Below are 22,287 nucleotides of genomic sequence, written 5' to 3'. Positions count from 1 at the left end.
AAAAATGACTTCAATAACTTACAGATGTTTATTTTGTTATAACATAAATTTAACAAACATTTAAAATACTTATCACGCATAAAAAATTAAACTAAGAAACAGCCTCAAAATCTGAGTTATTTTGTAACTAGACTAAACATTATCCTGTAACAAAAAAATGAGGAACAAAAAAAGTTTTTTTTTCTTAAAACATAAACTTAAACATTCAATCTAACCTACCAACACAAAAAAATAACCAAAAACAAAAAACACATAAAAACTACAATCCATTCTTATAGACAATCTTTGCAAATGTGTGTTATATTGACATGTGGCATATTGACCCTTTTAACTAACGCAAACTATCTTTATTTTTCTATCCAATGATCGTGGACATTTTGAGCACCTTACTCTTTTTTCTAAAATAGTTGCCTTGGAATTTGAGAAATAGTCTTCTTTCCATATGATCCTGCACAAGCTGCCGAGTCGAGAGATTTGATGAATTCATACCTCAACTTTTGGGGGTTTCCAGGTAGGGATGAGTATATTATAAACGCATTGACGGAAGAAATATCCAAAATTGTATAAAAGCAAGTAAGAGGCCATCTTCGACTTCTACGATGTGTAGAATACACTTTACATTTTTCATCTAATTCATCGACGCCTACTTTTGTTTGATTATAGAACTCTATAATTTCGGGTTTGTTTGTTTCATCGTTTACTGCATTACTGTAGTGCATTGAAGACATCAAAAGTACCGCTTTTCGTGTTTTAGGTACATATGAAACTAATGTAACTCTATCGCCAAATCCAAATAGAGATGATCCCGTGAGCCTCGTTTTAGTTGGCAAAAAAGAAATAGGTATCTCCCTTTTATTTTTTTTAACAGTACCCACGTAAGTTAGGCCTCGGTTCCTCAACTCAGTTATCACTTCTAAGGATGTAAACCAGTTGTCTGCTGTTACGTTACGGTTAGAACCCTCAATACATTTTACTAGACGAAGAACTGATTGCGTTGGTTTGTTAAATTTTCTTTCCTCTTCTGACAAATGTTTGCCATCACTTCCAGCACCTGTATATACATACCCATTCAAAAAGTAATGGGTTCTGGCGTCAGTTAGTGCCATTATCTTTGAGCCATATTTTCGGGGTTTTTGAGGCATGTACATGCGAAATATACAGGGTGTTTCAAAAAAAGGTAACCCCGTCTCTAGGGTAGGTAAAAAACTGAAAAATAATTGGGGTTTGCTTAGTAAAAAATTTTTGTAACGCCATCCGTTTTCAAGATACAGGGCGTTGAAGAAAAAAAAATTTTACGCATTTTTTACGATTTTGCCGAAACTACTGGCAACATTGTAATGAAATTTTATACGAATATGTTTTGGAAGCTGATACATCCCATGAATTTGTTTTTATATCTGATTCTCATAGAGGGCGCTAGTTACACGGATCGTACTACGTATTAGTCAATATAACTTTTTTAAGAGTATAATTATTAATCAAAATTTCAAGTAAACTTAAACACCATTCAATTTTACACGAAAAAGGTACTCTTGGTAAAACTCGATACTGTGTACCGTTTTCGGAATATTTTGATTTGAAAATTATGAAGTAATAATTGATGCTGGTATAAAATAGTGATTAAACAAAACTCACAAGAAGAAAATTAAATTAATGACTAAGAACATAAAATAAAATTCGTACACAAAACAAATCTTTTCGTACATTTTTTATAAATCTATTAATTTTAAATTTAAATGAAGTGTCGCCCATGAAAATATTTCGTATTGCTTTGGAAACACTCTGTACCTTTACAATCTTTAGATTTGTTAATCTGAAATTGTGTATATCTCGAAGAAATGCCACCTTACAGCAATTATACCAGCAATACTGGTATAAAATAGTTAGTAATTAAACAAAACTCACAAGAAGAAAATTAAATTAATGACTAAGAACATAAAATAAAATTCAATTACAGTAAGTGTTCAAAATGCCCTCCGTTTTCGCGAATACACAAGTCTATTCTTTTTTTTTAAGATTCCATTAACCTTCTAAACGGTAGGGGATCAGCTATGATGTCATTAAATTGACGTTGAATTCTTTCTTCCAATTCTTGGCGTGAATTTACCTCTGTAGCATAGACTTTTTCCTTAATATACGACCAAACTGCGTAATCCAAAGGGTTAAAATCGCATGACCGAGGAGGCCAATGAATCGGAGCTTCTGCACCTCTACCAATCCATCGATTCGGAAAATGATTACTCAACCAATTACGACACCTTCTATCAAAGTGTGGTGGAGCTCCATCGTGCATAAAAAATAAAGATCTTCGCTCGTTTAGCGTTAAATCTTCTAATATTTCGAATAAGTAATTGTTTAAAAAATCAAGATACATATCACCATTTAAATTTCCAGGTAGAATATGATAACCTATTAATTTGTTACCTAAAGTTGCTGCCCAAACATTAACTTTAAATGAGTGTTGGTAATGTGATACCCTTTTGACTCGTGGATTCTCATCACACCAGTAGTGTGCATTATGGGAGTTAAACATACCTTGTCGCGTAAAGGTGGCCTCGTCCGTAAAAAGAATGCATTTTAAAAAATTTGGATTGTGGGCTGTCCTTTGTTGCAATGTTTCACAAAAATCCACTCTAACCGGTAGATCATCTGGCAAGAGCTCTTGGACTTGTCTGTAATGATAAGGATGTAATTGCTGTTCTTTCAGTATCCGCTAAGTACTTGAAGAAGAAGTATTTGTTTGTCTTGCTATATTCCTTACGCTAACTGTTGGATCTTGATCAAGTAAATTTAAAATATTATTTTCTTTATTAATTGTTCTTGTTGTTCTTGGTCTACCAGAATTTATTTTATTTGGTCTCACATTCCCAGTTTCTCGACAACGTCGTTCAACGGCTCTAAATGTTTTTTTACTTGGTAAGTTTCTTCTAGGAAACGTTTCTGCATAACGTGTCACAGCTGCACTAGAATATCCTAAACATTCGCCTAAGGTTAATAACATGTCAGTGTATTTAACATTTGAGTACATTTTGATTTGATTTTACAAATAACAAGGTTTCAAAACTCTAATTATTGTTGATTTATCGTCATAACAATCAATAAATGTCAGATTTCCATGGCACACTTGGAGAAAATAGAGGTATACCTATTAGAACTTTTATCATTACTACCAGCATCAATTATTACTTCATAATTTTCAAATCAAAATATTTCGAAAACGGTACACAGTATCGAGTTTTACCAAGAGTACCTTTTTCGTGTAAAATTGAATGATGTTTAAGTTTACTTGAAATTTTGATTAATAATTATACTCTTAAAAAAGTTATATTGACTAATACTTAGTACGATCCGTGTAACTAGCGCCCTCTATGAGTATCAGATATGAAAACAAATTCATGGGATGTATCAGCTTCCAAAACATATTCATATAAAATTTCATTACAATGTTGCCAGTAGTTTCGGCAAAATCCAATTATTTTTCAGTTTTTTATCTACCCTAAAGACGGGGTTACCTTTTGTATAACACCCTGTATATCTTCCCCGAAAACCAATGAGCATTTCATCAATACAAGCATACTGCCCTATGCAATAATTTTTTTTGCTGTTTTCTACAAACTTATTTAAAATCGATGAAATGGCGGCAAGTTTTTCGGTTTTTTTTTTACCTTCTTCCCTCGTAGTTTCGTCATCAAAGCTAAGCGCTGTCAAAAGTACTAAGAATCGTTTTACTGACATGGTGCATGTAAAAATTTCTCTACCAGTACCGTCGGTGGCGAATATCGAACTCAAGTCTTCCGTATTGGATTTAAATATGGCTGAGTAAAATAACAAACCGATAAACGCTCTCAGTTCAATAATGTCTAAATCTTTTAGATCCGTTCTATTACTATCGGTATATTTCGTTCTAATCCTGGCAAGTTTTTCATTTGTTCTAAGAACAATCTCTTTTAAAATATCGTTTGTTATTATACATTCCCAAGCACTTTTCTGGAGACACAATTTCCCAAGAGACTTGGCTGGCCCAATAACCTTAGGAAGATGAGAGGTAATGTTGAAACTTCTTGTTCTTACATTTGAAGGTGTAGCTTCTGCAGTCCACTTGTATCGATTTTTGCCATAGTACGTTCTCGAAGGGCCTGGAGTTTGTTGCTGCTCATGTGGATCCGAGTCCGAATTAACCTCCGAAAGTGCTGCATTTTGAGGGATATTATCTTCAACATCCAATAGAGGTTCTACGGTTTCCGGCTCCCATTCAATTTCTGAATCAGTTTCGCGTTGGCTGACATAGTCGGGTTAGTGATAAGAATTTAAAATAAATTTTGTGGAAGTTTTGAAAACAAAGTTTTCAGTGTTTTATTGTTACAATAATAAAGGTTAATAATTCAAATTATGTAATTTGTAAAGCAGTCCTATATCACATACTGATTCAAATGCCTTTTGCTAGTTCAAGAAAACACCAGAGATCTTAGAACTTATTAAATTTGCAGCTGGTTAAGGATTTTTCTTTGAAATCAAATTGAAAAGATGGAATGTTCTGTCAAAATTCTTTATAGTCTTTTTAAGAATTACTGTTACAAACTGTGAGTAGCTGCACAAGAATACAGATACTGCATAAACTTTTATTTCTTGTCTGGCAAAAAACTCTTCTTATTCTTCTTTTGGCATCATAACCCTGGATGGGTCTTTGCCTGTCTGGCTATGTCCTTCCATTCAGATCTCTCTTGGGCCCTTCTCCTCCATTGTCTTATATTCATGGTTTTCAGGTCGTCTTCCACGTCATCCATCTCGTCCTGGGCCTTCCTTTTTTCCGGCTTCCACTGTAATATCTTCTTTGTCGTTTTCGTGTCTAATTGCCGCTGAACATATCACACCCTTGACAATCTATGACTTTTCACAAATCTTACAATGTCATGCTCTTCATTCAGTTCATTAACCTCATCGTTTCTCCTGATTCTTCATGTGCCGTCTTCCTCTTGCACCGGGACATATACTTTTCTCAGTATCTTTCTCTCGAATGTCCTGAGTTGGGCTTCCTCTTTTTTTCGTCATTACCCAGGTTTCACAACCATAGGTTACTACGGGTCTAACCAAAGTTCTGTAGAGTCATTTTGGTTCTTGTGTCTAATAACTTCGATGTCATCAATCTTTTATTAGGCATAGTATGTACGATTTCCACTGGAAATACATGCATTAATTTCGCTACTTATGAAATTCTTCTGATTGATTTCTGTGCCCAGATATATGAAGGCATCCACACGTTCAATAGTATTATAGTTGACTATTGCTATATTTTTTTGTACCTCGTCTTCATCAGCCTCTTCCGTCGGTGCATATACATTAACCATTGTCACTTTATGCAGTTTACTTTGGGATCTTATGTGCAAATTCTGTCTCATATTGGTGTAAATGCGATGATGGCTTTTGGTTACTATAAACCCTACTCCTCTTTCACCTTATCTTATTTCATTTTCGGATTAGTATAGTGAGAACTTATTTTTACAGTGCCAATATTTCAACTCCGTATTTCTTCTGCCATACTTATCATAGCTCCTGCCTTTAAGAGGATTCGCATATTCCAGGTTCCAAATTTTACATACAATAATCATGTCCATTTTTCTTTGCTGGCAAAAACTACTATGAAATATTCTCTAAAAAATGTCATAAGTTTACCTGATTGGCATAATTTGAAAATACTAGGCTAGATTCATTGCAGGAAAATCAATAATTGACCAAATTCATTCAGTAAGACAGATCCTTGAGAAGACATTAGAATTTAACATTGAAACCCATCACCTATTCCTCAAATTAAAGGCTGCATATGATCTTGGTATGACATTGTAACTTAAAAGCAAGTCTAAGGATACAGGAAGAAAATTCTAGAGCTTTTGAGATAAAGGATGGACTTGACAAGGGGATGCACTCACAAACCTTCTAGATTTTCAATAGATTTATACGCATACATTCAATTATATTTATAATATATAATTATATTCAATCTTAGCATACATTGATGTTGAGCAATATTTGGCAGTCTTGGAAACTATGGTGAAACAGGTTGGTCTAGTCATCAACGAAGACAAAACCAAATACATGCTGGTTACTAAGAACCCCGGAGCTAATGATGAATGGGAAAACAGTCTTTGAATGTGTTGACAGCTTCACATACCTCGGTTCACTGGTTACTACTACCAACAAAACAAGCAAAGAAATTAAAAAGACTGATTGTGTTATGTTTTTCAGATATTTCAGTCTGTTCATCAGTTTTTATATTTTACATTTTTGGTAAAGATTCTTCTTTTTCTTTTTTAAACATTTTTATAAGGAAGGCCATCCATGTATTGTTCTTTGTGTGTGATATTTCCACCAGTTCTTTCATTTGTCCATAGAAATCCATCTGTAGTCCTTTTGTGAATCTTTCCCAGTAGTCCCTTTTTGTTGTCATTACCAATCAATTAGTTTCAGCTCAATTCTCTTATATTTTTATCATTATTCATTAGTTGTGTTTTATTTATATTTTAGGAAAGCTTTCTTTTTTGGTTACATTTTTGTTTTATCTGTAATGTAAACAAAGGTGTTTTTGTTGACAATTTTTTATTTTTGTGTATTTTTCTCATTCCACTGGCTCCAGAATACTTTTCTGAAAGTTGGTGTAAAGTTTTCACCTACTTATTTCTATGATGCTTTCATTTTCAATATTTTCTAATTTTATCTTCTGCTTAGTCTTTTTTGATGTAAGGATTTTATTGAGGTGTCTATTTTCAATTTTTATTATTTCTTCTATATTCATTCGTCAAATTTTCTCTTTCTCATCATCATCATCATCATCAATCAGCCCTGAGTTGTCCATTGTTGAACATAGGCCTCCTCTAGACTTTTCCATCTGCTTCTGTTCTGCGCCTCTGCTATCCAATTGGTCACGATTCTTTTGAGGTCGTCGGTCCATCGCGTTGGGGGTCTTCCCTCGGCTTCGCTTGTCAGCCCGTGGTCTCCACTCAAGCAATTTTTTTGTCCAACTGTCGTCTTTCATTCTTGCAACATGTCCTGCCCATCTCCATTTTTGCCTTGTAATATGTTCGATAATGTCTTCCACTCCGGTTCGTCTACGAACTTCCTCGTTTCTTATTCTATTTCTTAAGCTTATTCCAATCATTGATCTCTCCCATCTTTCGTTGTGTCTTTCTCAATTTTTCGGCTGATGTTTTTGTGGGAGTTAAGGTTTCTGCTCCGTATGTGAGGACTGGTAGAACGCACTGGTTAAAAGCTTTTCTTTTTAAATGGATCGGTATATCTCTTTCTATCTTTCATTAAATCTGATTTTACAAAATATCAAAGAGCAGTCTCTTCCAATATTGGATGACGTCAGGCGTCTCATATCCACTATATGTTAATGACGTATTTTTTCTGATTGTCGTCACATAATATCATTGATCCTTGCCCTGTATCTATCTATCTAAGTAGCCTTCTTCGGTCCATCTTTGGACATAGGCCCCCCCAATCCTTTTCCATTCTTCTCTGTCTGTCGCCATGGTCATCCACCTAGAGCCCACGTGCTTCTTGATGTAGCTTAGTTTGCCAAATGCCGCCCATGCCAGTCTAACTCGTCTTTTTATCTCTGCTGTTTGGTTTTCTTTGTTAAGTTTTATAGTTTGACCCAGATATATATAATCCTGAACTTGTTCTATTTCATCTTGTCCGATCCTCATTGTGATGTCTTCATCTGTATTTGTTATGATTTTGGTCTTGCTGTAATTCATATTAAGGCCTATCTTTCCAGCTTCTATGTCCAGTTCTTTCATCATTTCAAATAATTCTTCTTTTTTATCGGTTATCAATGCGATGTCATCAGCGTACGTTAGATGGTTCAAGCGTTGTCCACAAATTTTTGTACCTTTTCTTCCCATTCTAATCTTTTAAAAATATCTTCCAGAGCCTGATTGAAAAGTTTCGGTGATATTGTGTCACCCTTGGCCTCTAGTATTTTCAAATGTTTAGTTCTGTTGATTCTTATAGTCAAACAACATGATCTTTATGATATCTTTCCCAAATCTTCTCTTAGTATCTATTCGACATATTCTACAGCAAATTCTGTGTCTTGTGCAAACAGTCTTTGACTTATTGTATATATTATACACTTTTTTTCCTGTATAGCTGGTAGAACCTAACATGCTGACCTGTGTATTAATACAAAAAGGAGCTACGGCATAAATATTCTTGTTCTACATCAACTATTCTATCATTTATATGTTGCAACCTTTTCTAAATCTTCCAGGAAAAATTTCTACGAACCACACCATCAGAATTTGGCCAGGACACCTTCAGATGTTGAAAATTTCAGAACCAGAATGGATATCATCGTTAGAGGAAGTGATATACCACAACCAAACTTTTGTTTCGAAGAAGGCAAATTTCCAGAATATATCATGCAGGTTCTGTCGAAACAGGGATTCAATGAACCCACTGCTATCCAATCACAAGGTATGATTTTTATAATTGTTTATTACATTCACCAGATATTATTTATTTTAAATTATTATTTATTTTAAATTAATATATTATTATATTTTTATGGGTTTGGGTCTTTTTTTATTAACATTTGCTGATTGATAATGCACATTTTCGCTATGTTCATGTACTAGTAAAGCATTTAAAACAAAATTCTAGGTAATTATCTCTCGTGACGTTTCCGCCAGTAGATGAATGGTTGAAGGTTGTATGTATTTTTACATACAACAAAAATGTGCTGATTTTTATTTGTCTAGGGTCTTATATTACAAAGAAACTTGTACTGGTCTATAGTTTTTTCTTATTTGCTTTAGTGAATTATGCATTAGCAATGCCAAAGTTATAAAAATCAAAGAACAAGTTTTTATATAGAAGTAAAAAACAAATTTATCTACTGACTTAAATGTAGTAGTGAATGATTTTTTCCTTATTTAGGTTGGCCCGTCGTTCTATCCGGTAGAGATTTGGTAGGAATTGCCCAAACTGGTTCTGGCAAAACTCTAGCGTATATGATACCAGCTGCAGTACATATAAATCACCAACCAAGACCGCAAAGGGGAGAAGGACCTATCGCACTAATTCTTGCTCCAACTAGAGAGTTGGCTCAACAAATACAAAAAGTAGCCCACGAATTTGGCACTACTACGATGATTAGGAATACATGTATATTCGGTGGCTCTCCTAAAGGACCCCAAGCTAGGGATCTGGAGAGAGGCGTGGAAATTGTGATAGCAACTCCAGGAAGATTGATAGATTTCTTGGAAAAAGGTACTACGAACTTGGCAAAGTGTACTTACTTGGTTTTGGATGAAGCAGATAGGATGTTAGATATGGGTTTCGAGCCTCAGATAAGGAAGATTATCCAACAAATTAGGCCGGACAGGCAGGTCCTGATGTGGTCCGCTACATGGCCCAAACAAGTACAACAATTAGCTGAGGAGTTTTTAGAAAATTATATTCAGGTAAGTTTGAATTTTACCATTATCTGTATTTATTTGCATTTTGTTTAGTCTTTTAGAAGAAATAAAATTTTCTATGATTGTCACTCAGCATATAAGTTTATTCGTAAAGGTAGCATTTTGTTGCTAGACTTTTTATAATGATAATAATGATAATATCTAAACCATATACAAATTGTTTGCACAGTATGTGTCAAAATAATTATATTAGTGTTTGTATTATATATTTTTTTCCAATTTGACCTCACGTAGCCTTCGCTCATGGTCTGTAATTATATATTTAGCATTTTTTTATGTGAAATTAGTACTTTCATGGAATAAATAAATAAATAACTTATTAATAAACATACAATGAAACTACGTTTTAACTATGTAACCCTTTCTTGAATGCTGTCTATACAAATGTCCAAAAAAATCTATATATTCTCATTTTCCCTATAGGTCAATGTTGGAGGTCTCTCTCTATCTGCAAACCACAACATAAAACAAATAGTAGAAGTTTGCGACGAACTAGAAAAGGAAGAAAAACTGATTAGATACCTGAAGGAGTTCGGTTCTGACAGACAAAACAAAATAATCATCTTCGTAGAAACCAAGAAGAAGGTAGATGATATTACAAAAGTTGTCAAAAGAGAAGGTAAGTGTACATTTATTATTCTTAATTTTTTATTAACGTTTGTTCAGCAATATATTAGTGAATTACTTATAAATAAACATTCTTATAATAATGTATCTTCTACATGTTTGAAAATTTTTGATAGTATATATTAAACAGTCGAAAGCGGTCTTGATATCCAAGAAAACACCGGTCTTTGTAATATTGCTGCCTATACATTGGATGTTACTAATTAAAGAGGAGGGATTGTTGATGATTTTTCCTTAACTTCAAACTCGTGTGCTGGAATATGTTGGTTTAATTCTTCATATAATTTTCCTTGTATAATTGTCTTAACAATTTTTCCTATTACTGGAAGAAAAGTGATTGGACGATAATTTTGAGGTAGTTTGTGGTTGGTATTAGGTTCAGGAATAATTATTACAATACCCGTCTTCCGTTTTTTTGTTAATATGATCTTTTCCATTATTCCACCATCACACCATTTTGTTCTTTGTACTTGTTGATCATTTAACCATCAATCAGGCGGTAATCTTCTCACTGCTTTTCGAACTAGAGCTTGATGTATCTGTCTACAAATTCTTTTAGTCAGTTTTTTGTTTGTATTCCAAATACACTCTTGCTGTTGTTGCAAACCAGAAGGCATAGCTTGATCATCCATATTTATTTATATACAGGCAACAAACAAATAAAAAAATTCAATTTCGGGAAGTTTCAGAACATCTATAGGTGTTTTCGGCAATCAAACTTCGCTGAATACTTTTTGCTAAACTTTACTCTTCGTTTGACGTGAAAAGTTGTCGGTGGAGTCTTTTTTCAAGTTTTTTATGAGTGTAGTAATGTATACACGTCAAGTAAAACAACAGGATGTTGTAAAGTTTCAGCTTTGGTCTCATCGTTAGTTGCAACATTTGGTCCTTCGAGTCGTTTTTTAAGGTTTGGAAAAGAAACATGTTACATTTAATCAAATCTGACAAAAAAAAACACGTTTTAATATACTTTTACAACACCTTTATCAGTTCGTACCAGTATGTTGATTTTGTAAGGATTTTTTATGGCCTCAGCGTTAGTTGCAACATTTGGTCCTCCGAACCGTTTTTTAAGGTTTGAAAACGAGAAATGTCACATTTTATAAACCCCCCGAGCCATTTTTTAAGTTTGCGAATAAAAAAGTCACTAAAGGCCAAATCAGTTTAATACAGAGGATGTGGTAATAATCCAAATTCAAATTAATTACTAAATTATAGCCACAAAAACTACTATGAATAATTGTTTTTATCTTTTTCCTAGTAATCAATGTAAATGATTCTGAGTTCATTCCAAAATATCGTAGAAGTCACTTTTTCGGTACATTTCACCGTCTCCGTCTTCTTTGGAACCCGTTTGTGGTTTAAAACTTTCAATTTTGATCGTTCCTTTGTCTCGATAGTGTAATAATATATCTACGTATACTTAGATATGTCGACGCACAAACTCATGACGATTCTGACGTAATTTTGTAGTCATAATTTTGCCGGCAAACTCATCGTCTTCGCCTTATTTGGAGTCAGTTGGCCTTGAAAAATCCGCTATTTACGAGCCCCTTCCCATATCATTGGGCTCGACGTTAAATTGATAAGAAAATTAAATTTTAGAGGAGAAAAATAAAAGCGCAACGTAAATTTTAGAAGTTTTAATGAATGGAACAACATTTTTGAATTTCCTAATTATAGAAAATATTTTATAACGTAATGAAAACTGTTGATTAAACAGAATAATCATAAATTTTAAAAAACGCATTGAATATGTAATGTTAAAAAAAAAGATGTGAAAGTTTACCACTGAGTTATACTTTTTCCAATGTCAATTTGCCAAGCGTCGGCTTTTGAGATTCTTTGATATCAATGCCGACCATTGGCGTGGAAATTAAGAAAAGGGATCAGTTCATCAAACGCATATTTCAAGAAAAATTATATAATTTTTATTAATTTTTACATAATTATATTCAGGAAAATTTCTCAATTTTTGGGCAGAAATTGTTTAAACAATTTTTTAAACAAATTCAAAATATCACCTTTTGTGCTCCAAGAAATATTTTTTAGGTTTTTGGGTGACTCTAAATAAGATCTATGCCATTTTTTTCAAAAGTTAATAGTTTTGAAGATATAGGCGATTTAAAATCCGAAAAATACGATACCTAATATGCATTTTCGAGGCTTGAAAAATATGTAAATGAGTATTTTTGAGATTCAAGAGTATCTAAACTAAAGTCTCAACATTGATTTTGGTGAGAAATCGGGGCAATATTTTCCGTAGCAGAAAAAGGTGATCTTTTGAATTTGAATTGTTTCCGGCATAAATGTCCGGCACCCTTCAACCTTCGATTTGTTTAAACGGGGCATTTTTGAATAGGACTCTTCAAAGGACAGAATAAGTTTTTTTTTAAATGGGAGCGGGCTCACAACATCGAATATCGAATAAATAACAAATTAATTCTTTCAAATTAAAGCTTGTTAATTTTAGTGATTTATAAGAATATTGGAATTATTATTTAGTTTTTACATAAACCAGAATATTTTTTTACAATTATCTGTAAATAATGGCTCATTCTGTCAGAAAATTTTAAAAGATTGTCTATCCAGCAAGGACAGAAAATCTCAAAATATTGTCTGTCCAGCAAGGAACACGAGGAGGTATGAGCCTTCCTTGCCAGGAAACGAAAGGGTTGGGTTTGTTAGTAAGAATATAAAGTTAGTTTTTTTTTCATTTTGTTTTTATTATTTTTTTTTCTTTTTTGTTTTTATATTTTTTTTGTTTTTTGTTCTGACTTTATACAGTGTGTCGCATTTAAGATGATTAATATATATATATATATATATATATATATATATATATATATTTAGATAAGATTTAATTTTCTTTTTTTAAACTTTATAGATTTCTTCAAGTCTAGAATAAAGTTATATGTACCAAAACAACTTCTTATTTACCATTTAAAAGTGCATATGAAAATTGTAAAATTGTATAATTTGTATGTTAAATTTGTATGAAAATCTGTAATTTCATGGATTTCATTATATGGATTTAAGACACTTTGGAAATAAGATCTTCAATTGTAGTCAGGATTCTAAAACGGACAGTTGGCTGTCCCGAGATGCATCAATTGTAGATTTATGATCGAGATTACAAATAATACTGAAAAACTAAAATTGCGAATTTTGTCATGAAATTTGGTATGTGCGGTTACAATAAGTGGAACAACTTTTCCAAATAAGTTTTTCCGATTTCTCTAACGCGAAGCAAAATATCGAAAATTTACATTGTTTGTGGATTCGCAGTAAGCCGCGTTTAAAATTAAGATTTCAGATCACTGTCTTAAAAAAATGTGCACTATCAACATGTATGACTGTGCAAAATTTTAAATCTGTATGTATTTTGATAGCTGATATATAGAGGTGTCTTCATCTTAAATGTGACACACTGTATAATAATGAATACTAGTGTTCAAGATGCATCGCGATAGCTGTAAAGAAATTAATTAAAAGGACTAAAAAGAATCGTCAGAGTCTTCTGAAGTCGAATCGTTCCCAGGTTGGATAACTATTGGTGCTATTGCCGGTAAAACAGGATATTCGTTTTCTATTTTTACAACATGAGCTTCGCACTTTTTCCACACATCGCTATTAATGCCATTAATTACTTCTCGAATATTCTCAATGGCCACTGCGCTTAATGTTGGTGACTGATTATATGTTCGCAATCGTTTTTTTACGGTACCCCAAACCATTTCAATTGGATTAAAAATGCAATAGTATGGGGGTAATCGCAAAAGAGTATGGCCGTGCCTGCTGCAAATGGTGTCAATAACGTATTCGTTTTTAAAATTCCGACTTTTGATCATTCTAATTAATTCTTTCTTTACTGGAATCTTTTTAGGAACAGTGATGTTTTTAAGTTGCATAAATTTTAAAATTTCGTCCTTCTTCGTGTTATTATTAGGTATTTTATTTAATATGCGGGAATGATACGACGCATTATCCATAACAATCACTGAATTCGGCGGAATATTGGGCAAGAGTTGTTCAACAAACCACTTTTCAAATAAATCGGCTGTCATATCTTCGTGATAATCGGCAGAAGACTTTGTTATATTTTTGGCCGACAATAGCAATGCATTAGATACAAAACCATCTTTGCTTCCGGCATGAAGAATAATAACACGTTTTCCTCGTGAATACGGTGTATTTAACGCACACTTGTTTGTTACGTACTTGCCGTACTTGACAACATCATGCGTATCGAACCAGGTTTCGTCTAAATAGATTATGTTTCTGTTTGAATTACGATACTGTTTTATTTTACTCAAATATTCTCGTCGAAGTTCAACAATACGCCGAGATTCCATTATTACCATTCGATTATCTAATTTCTTATATTTAAATCCACAACTTATCAAAATCTCGCGCAGTGTTTCCAAAGATGTATAATTATATTCAGGGAAATCTCTCAATTTTTCACGAATCAGTTCTAAAGTAGGCACTCTATTTTCTTTGTAAAAATTGTAAACTGTTCGCTGAATAACGTCTTTTGCAGCAGTGTCAATCCTACCCAATTTTTTATTTGGTCGCTTTCGTTTTAAGGAATGATCTGTAACAGTGCCTAATTTAATAATTGTATATATCGTCTTATACCCGATTTTTGTTAATATATGAATTCTCGAAACAATTGCATTATCAGCCATCCCAATATTTTCTTTTTTCAAACACTCATACATATTTAAAACTATTCTTTGGGATTGTACGTGCAAATCTTTATTTTTTAATTCCGGGCTGTCATTAAAATAATTGTCATTATTTATTGATAACACAGAAGTTTATATAATTGATGAAGTTGATGAATATATAAACGTTCACGGTTGCTTTAATTCATTAGTGAAGAGTCCATGGAAATATTAGTACCTAGTTAATTAATTTATAGATATATTTTTTGGGAATATGTTCATATCATTTTTTAAGAGTGTCGTTCGTTGACTAGCAATTGAATAATAACGAATAGAGAATATTTTTTAAATATAACCTTAGGAATTTTAGGAAATATGTCTGACAACCTTGATTTGAAAGGCGGTCTCTTTAATACCAGAATGAGACATGTTTATGTTGGAAAATTATTAGTGGATGTACTTTACATCCCCTTTATTTTTAATGACATCTACTTTTCTTCGAGGCATAGTTTTTACCAAGTTCTGACAAAATTCTAATGTAAACGAATCCCATATTTCTTGCAATTTTTCCTTCAATTCGTTGACGGACCTGACAGGATCTTTTCTTAAAGCTTTTTTCGTTTAGCGCCACAAGTTTCTATCTGGGAAGAATAGGGCAAACCAAGTCGGGACTGTTAGAAACTCATTCCATAAGTGGTATGCCATGGTCTTCAATCCATTTTAAACTCTTTTTTGAGGTATGGCAACCTGCGCCGTCCTGTTGGAAGACACTCTACACTCAGATGCAAAAAAAACGCAACAGAAAATTTTGGTCAAATTTAAAGTATTTCAGTTTTTTTTTATTTTTAGCCCTATTTTGATGACTTTTTTAATTTCACCATTTTTAATTCGTTGTAAATTACGACACCGTTTATTTCAGGATTTTCCGCAATTTCAATGCACGGAGACAAGTCACAGCCCGAACGTGATTACGTACTGAACGAGTTCCGTTCTGGTAAATCGTCCATTTTAGTAGCTACCGACGTAGCAGCTAGAGGATTGGACGTCGAGGATGTCAAATATGTAATAAACTACGATTACCCCAATTCCAGTGAAGACTACGTTCATCGTATAGGTAGAACGGGACGTTGTCAACAAGCAGGTAATAACTCACACCTCCTTACACTTGATTATTTACAGATATCGCTAAAATGATAGTATTATGTTGTTGCAACTGACGATTTATTACAGGTACTGCATACGCTTTCTTTACTCCAAATAACCAACGCCAAGCCAAAGACTTGATAGCTGTATTGGAAGAAGCGGGTCAAGTAGTGAACCCACAACTGCTCGACTTAGCCCAACAAGCCAAGAACACCAACCCTAAGCAACACCGTTGGCAAAACAGAAATAAGGACAATTCTTCGCCTAGCAGTCAAAATTCCGCCAACAAAGTGAAGACTTGGACGAACTCAAAGAGCTTCGGCGAGTTCAAGCCCAATAGCGGGCCTAGAATTACCAATAACATGAGAAACGATGCGATGCAGAGAAACCAGAGGAACAATTACAACAACTTCTCACATTACCAGAACGGACAGGTCTACCAACAGTCGTACAGCCCCAACAGCATGTACCAAGCGCAACAGCAAACCCAGCAACAGCCGATTTCTAACGGAACTCCCAGAAACTATGGTAAGGACTATTATGGTGCCTCCGTTTTATTTGATTCTGACAGACATTACGAGTCTCCCAAGGAGTACCATTGTAAGTAGAATATTATGAAATTATTCTAGTTACTATCGTTACTAATTTCTTTGGACTGTACACCATTCTACTAAATCTTATCATTCTCGTCATTTTCGCTTTTTTTTTTTATTTGTACAAGGTGTTTCCGAAGTGATGGATCCGTCGTTAAATTTTAGGACAAAATTCCTATAGATACAGGGTGTTTCAAAAAAAGGTAACCCCGTCTCTAGGGTAGGTAAAAAACTGAAAAATACTTGGGGTTTGCTTAGTAAAAAATTTTTGTAACGCCATCCGCTTTCAAGATACAGGGCATTGAAGAAAAAAAAATTTACGCGTTTTTTACGATTTTGCCGAAACTACTGGCAACATTGTAATTTATACGAATATGTTTTGGAAGCTGATACATCCCATGAATTTGATTTTATATCTGTTTCTCATAGAGGGCGCTAGTTACACGGATCGTACTAAGTATTAGTCAATATAACTTTTTTAAGAGTATAATTATTAATCAAAATTTCAAGTAAACTTAAACATCATTCAATTTTACACGAAAAAGGTACTCTTGGTAAAACTCGATACTGTGTACCGTTTTCGGAATATTTTGATTTGAAAATTATAAAGTAATAATTGATGCTGGTATAAAATAGTTAGTGATTAAACAAAACTCACAAGAAGAAAATGAAATTAATCACTAAGAACATAAAATAAAATTCGTACACAAAACAAATCTTTTCGTACATTTTTTATAAATCTATTAATTTTAAATTTAAATGAAGTGTCGCCCACGAAAATATTTCGTATTGCTATGGAAACACTCTGTACCTTTACAATCTTTAGATTTGTTAATCTGAAATTGTGTATATCTCGAAGAAATGCCACCTTACAGCAATTATAAATTTATTTTATTACCAAAACAATTATTTGTGTATTTCTCTTATTGTTTTTGATATTAATAGCAAGCTAAACACTGGATTGATATGTCAATACTTAAAACGTCGAAGTAAATTGAAACAAAGCATTCTCCTATTTGGAAATTATAAACTCGAAGTTTGTTGCAACATTTGGTCCTTCGAGCCATTTTTTATGATTTGGAAACGACAAATTGGCTCAGAACATTTTATAATATTCTTTGACAAAATCTTTATTTCTTTAAACGCTATTTGGTTCGAGTTCATCGAGTTTGTGTAAAGTTTCGACTATGATCTCTTCATTCGTTGCAACATTTGCTTCTTGGAACCACTTTTTTAGAGTTTGGGAACTAGAAATGTCATAATGGGCTCAATCTGATTCTTGAAACCACTTTTTTAAGGTTTTGGAACTAGAAACGGTCACAATGGGCTAAATCTGGCGAATAGGGTGGCTGTTTCCTCAAATCGGCGACGAAACGCTCCAATAAAACTGCACAGTACACGGCGGTTATTTTTAAACTCTCTTTTTCAAGTGACCAATATGAATTATATCTTTCACATCTCGTAAAACAGTCTCCATCTAGTCTTGACCTTCTTTGGTGGCCTTTCGCTATGTTTTTTCTACGATTTCGACTTTAATGGCTAGATATGGACCCACCTTATATTAAGATTCACGTATATGCGAAAAAAAAAATTTTTCGGGTTTCATTTTATCGTGTTCAAGATTATTTTGTTTGAATTCCTCAGTTTTGCGTAAAGTTTCGGCTATTTTCTGACCGTTACTTGCAACATTTGGTTCTTAGAACCGCTTTTTTTAAGGTTTCGGAACTAGAAATAGTCACGACGGACTAAATCTGGCGAATAGGGTGGCTGTTTTCTCAAATCGGCGACGATATGTTCCAATAAAAACTGCACAGTACACTTTTATACTTTTTTTTAAGTGATCTATATGAATTGTATCTTTCACATCTCGTAAAACAGCCTCCATCTACTCTTGACCTCCGTCGATGGCTCTTCGTTATGTTTTCTCTACTACTTTTACTTTGATGTCTAGAAATGGACCCACGTTTCATTAAAATTCACATATATGCAAAAAATCATATTTAAAGATTATTTTGTTCGAGCTCCTCAAGATGGCGTAAAGTTTCGGCTATGATCTGCTCGTTTGTTGCAACATTTCGTTCTTGAAACTGCTTTTTTTAAGGTTTAAGAAGGGAAAATGTCACAATAGGCGAAATCTGGCGAATAGGGTGGCTGTTTTCTCAAATCGGAGACGAAATGGCCCAATAAAACTGCACAGTATACTCCAATTACCGTTGTACCGTTTTTCAATTCGTCAGTATTAATAAATCCTTGAGGATCTACTGTTTTAGCTGTTTTTTTACTTCTGTATGCTAAAATGAATTACTTTTTCATTTTATTGACGATTTCTGGAGTAGGGATGGCACCTACAGGGATGAAAACCAAAGAAAATGAAAAGAGCTGTTAATTTTTGAATTCACAAGAAAGGTAAGGTGGCAATTCTTTAAGAATATTGTTTCATTTAAATTTATTTCGCTATTTTCATTCTTTACAATGTATTTTATAAGATTTACTAATTTTTGGTGTCCATTTTTAATTTTTAATGATCTCGTTAATAACACTATATTTAACAAGGGGATTGTCTTTCACAATTGAATGAACTTATTTTTAGGTAGTTAGCTTTAAAATGAAGTATTTGTCAAAGTAAACCGTCCAGGTATTATAATTTATAAATGAGTACTTTTTGCTAGAAGTAACAACGAACCGATGTTGGTATCTCGTGGAATAAAAAAATCTCTTTAATTGCCTGAACTGACAAATTTTTCGAGCTTTTCCAATCTAATATAATATAGTTAGCCCAAAAACGAGAGCACATTACAGCAGAACTGTTGCGGTTGGTGATCTTCCTTTTCACTCTTTGCATCTCTCATGTCCAGACTTCTCGATCAAATACACAGCTTTGCATCAATCCTATTACTGATTGCGGCGCCTTAAAAAGTTGCAGAAGTGCTTTTCAAAACTGTTAAGAGAGCATAATACTCTGTATATAGCACCATAGTACCCCAATTTCACAGATAATAGATGGACAAAGCGGATACTGGAATGGAGACCAAGAGATGATGCCTACCGAAGCAGAGGTCGTCTACCAACACGTTGGACTGACGATCTAAAACGTTGTCATAGGAATTGGATGCAAGAGGCACAAGATCGAAATAGATGGAAAATTATGAGGGAGATCTATGTCCAGCAGTGGATAAGCGGAGATTGAATGATGATGACTCCAATTTCAACAACTGGACTATTTCTTTTAACTTACTGTTTCGTAATTTACTGTTTCTTTATCAAATTGCCTATCATTCCACTAGAAATACTTTATGCAAAGGTATATCGTTGTTGAAGACGTTTTTTCGTTCGATAAGAGATGGCGTTGTTAGATCGTTTTAGAGATCTCTAAAGATGGTACCACTGTTTGATGAACAAGTGTGAAGTTTCATGTAGATTTGTCAATTTGAAACAAGTTCCTGGACGTTTGTTTTACTACAGTAGATACTACAGTATGTCATTAGACAGTGTGAGCGATATTTTCACGGAAGTTTTAGATTTCAGAATATGTAGGCAGAATTGGTGACGCATTAGTTAACGATGTAACACATATTCATTCGAATGCGCCTACTCAGTAATTTTGGGAGCATTTTAGAAAGAACGAAAATAATTTTGGGCGCCATTTCATCACAATGGATGAGACACAATGATTATAAATCAAACCAAAGGCTAAGTAGTCGTTTAAAATTCGTACGTCGGCCCTAAAGCGAATAAGGGTCCAGAAAGCTGTCGAGCAATGGTTTGGCAGATTTAGCATAAGTTTTTGGGGATACAAAAGGATTTTGCTTGTGGATTATCTCCAAATCTGATAAAACAGTAAACTCAGATTGTTACTATGACAAAAACAGAACTGGTTTACAAAAAAAAAATCGAAACAACGCTCCCACTCACATAACTCAAAACCCCGTCAGAAAAATCAGCGAATTATTACAGTATCCACTCTGTTCGCCAGATTTAGCTCCCTCTGAGCATTGGAAACGATTTTTATCGAATCAAGAGGTAATACGTCTTCAGGAATGGAATTCATTAGTTAGAACTCGTGTATTGAATTTCTGGGAACATATTGTATTCAGTTGTTGATATTTCTGCGTATTTTGTCTCAGTACCTATCCCACTACTTCGTGTTAAAGCAGTCATATTGCTTTCGTTGCAGTCTTCTTTCCGCAACAAGTAAAATGCGGACGCAGTGATACTCAGTCAAGCTCGACGTTGTAGGCAGACTATTCAGTTGAATTTGTACTAATTATCTGGCTTGGACTTCTAGAATACATATATACAGGGTTGAAATTCCAAGAAATGGACATGAAAAGCCGTGAGGTTTTATCAAAGTGAATATGAATGAAAAACGAATATGTCAGCAACATATTATGTACAAGGATTTTATGTTCTAGTAACCGCCTGTTCCCTTTTGCTGCCTTTTGTCGCATCGATTCCTGTCGTAAGTGACGTAGAGTGTTTTGTCAATTTACAGACCATCTGTATATGAATGGAATGATCTCAATTTGGTTGTAAAGACCGCTTTACAGCTTGCAAGAAAACTTGTTGGAACTTGCTTGAAATGCCAAGTCTATTTAAAAATAGCCTAATATAAAAGGAAAAGGCAGTAGCAGCAACCTTAAGTATTATTATTGCTACAGCCAACCTTTTACTTACTAATTTAGAACGCCGAAAACGGAGATGGTGTATAAGACCATTGACATTGTGGAAAAATCAAACTTCATTACAAATTCCCATAGACTTGCATGAAAACTTTCAGAGAAAATGGCACCAAACCGATTATCGCGCAATTGCAAGGAGTTACAGGAAATAATCAGCTGACGACATACTGCGCATGCTTTTAGGCAACTTTCTTGCGTCTTACAGGTATAATTGCAACCTGTAAAACGAACTTAAGAGCATAGGCGCAAAATTTCGGGCCAATGCTTTTTAAATGCATTCATTTTTTTTTAAATCCTGAGAAAACTAATAGGTATTTTTGAAAAATTTAAACGCAGAATGAAAGAATTTATTATTACCGAGGGCCGAAAGTCCTTTAGAATAAACAGACAATTTCTTTTGAATGAGATATTTGAAATTAAAAATCACACTAAATTTTCTCTTTTTTTTTTCACCCTTGTAACTTATTAAAATAAACATTATAGAAGTTTTCAGGGACTTTCGGCCCTCAGTAATAATGTAGTCTTTCATTCTGCGTATAAATTTTTCAAAAATACCTATTAGTTTTCTCAGGATTCGAAAAAAATGAATACATTTAAAAGCATTGGACCGAAATTTTTCGCCTACACTCTTAAGTCATATAGTGTTGTTCCTATTCTTGCCTACCAATCTTTAGCAGCCTAACAAAACTGTAGTAGGATTAGTGACGTGTGCCTTCCAATTCAGCTGTTTGCCTTATAGTTTCAGTGCACAAAAAAAAAGATTATAGTTGAAAGGACTGTAGGTCCTCAGTGTCCTAAATTTCGGTACTCTTTATTTTGACAAATACCGTACAAGGTAATAGTGATTTAAATGCTTCATTTGTAACAATTTCATAAAAGTATCAATGGATTTGATTGTTTTTGAGCAGTATTTTATTAAAATGTATTAAATTTTGGTAAAATATCTTCGGTCCGTTGATTCTTTGCACATGTATCGGTATTAGATTTATACGAATTAAATAAACACGTTGAACTCAAACCCTTCAACGTATTGCCGTGTTTGTTTGATATATTCTATTGATACCAACAATTAATTATATAGTTTTAAGTTATTTGA

At 33.6% G+C, this 22,287-nt stretch overlaps 1 protein-coding gene across 4 annotated transcripts in view; it reads left to right on the top strand.

Moving 5' to 3' along the window:
• The window catches only part of LOC140449413 (uncharacterized), a 37,860-nt gene that overhangs the window by 4,458 nt on the left and 11,115 nt on the right, over nucleotides 1–22,287 (top strand). For 3 of the 4 annotated variants that reach the window (XM_072542576.1, XM_072542575.1, XM_072542574.1), the window contains exons 4-8: nucleotides 8,270–8,475; nucleotides 8,938–9,464; nucleotides 9,903–10,098; nucleotides 15,696–15,917; nucleotides 16,007–16,519. In XM_072542576.1, coding sequence (XP_072398677.1) covers nucleotides 8,270–8,475; nucleotides 8,938–9,464; nucleotides 9,903–10,098; nucleotides 15,696–15,917; nucleotides 16,007–16,519 — 1,664 coding nt within the window. The remainder of the gene's footprint in view (nucleotides 1–8,269; nucleotides 8,476–8,937; nucleotides 9,465–9,902; nucleotides 10,099–15,695; nucleotides 15,918–16,006; nucleotides 16,520–22,287) is intronic. The other variant, XM_072542577.1, reaches the window with a different exon arrangement.

The sequence above is a fragment of the Diabrotica undecimpunctata genome, chromosome 9 (genome assembly GCF_040954645.1).
Source record: "Diabrotica undecimpunctata isolate CICGRU chromosome 9, icDiaUnde3, whole genome shotgun sequence".
In the NCBI taxonomy this organism is placed as follows: Eukaryota; Metazoa; Arthropoda; class Insecta; order Coleoptera; family Chrysomelidae; genus Diabrotica; species Diabrotica undecimpunctata.
Note: the sequence above shows the minus strand (reverse complement) of the source record. Positions and strands in the feature narration are given on the sequence as shown.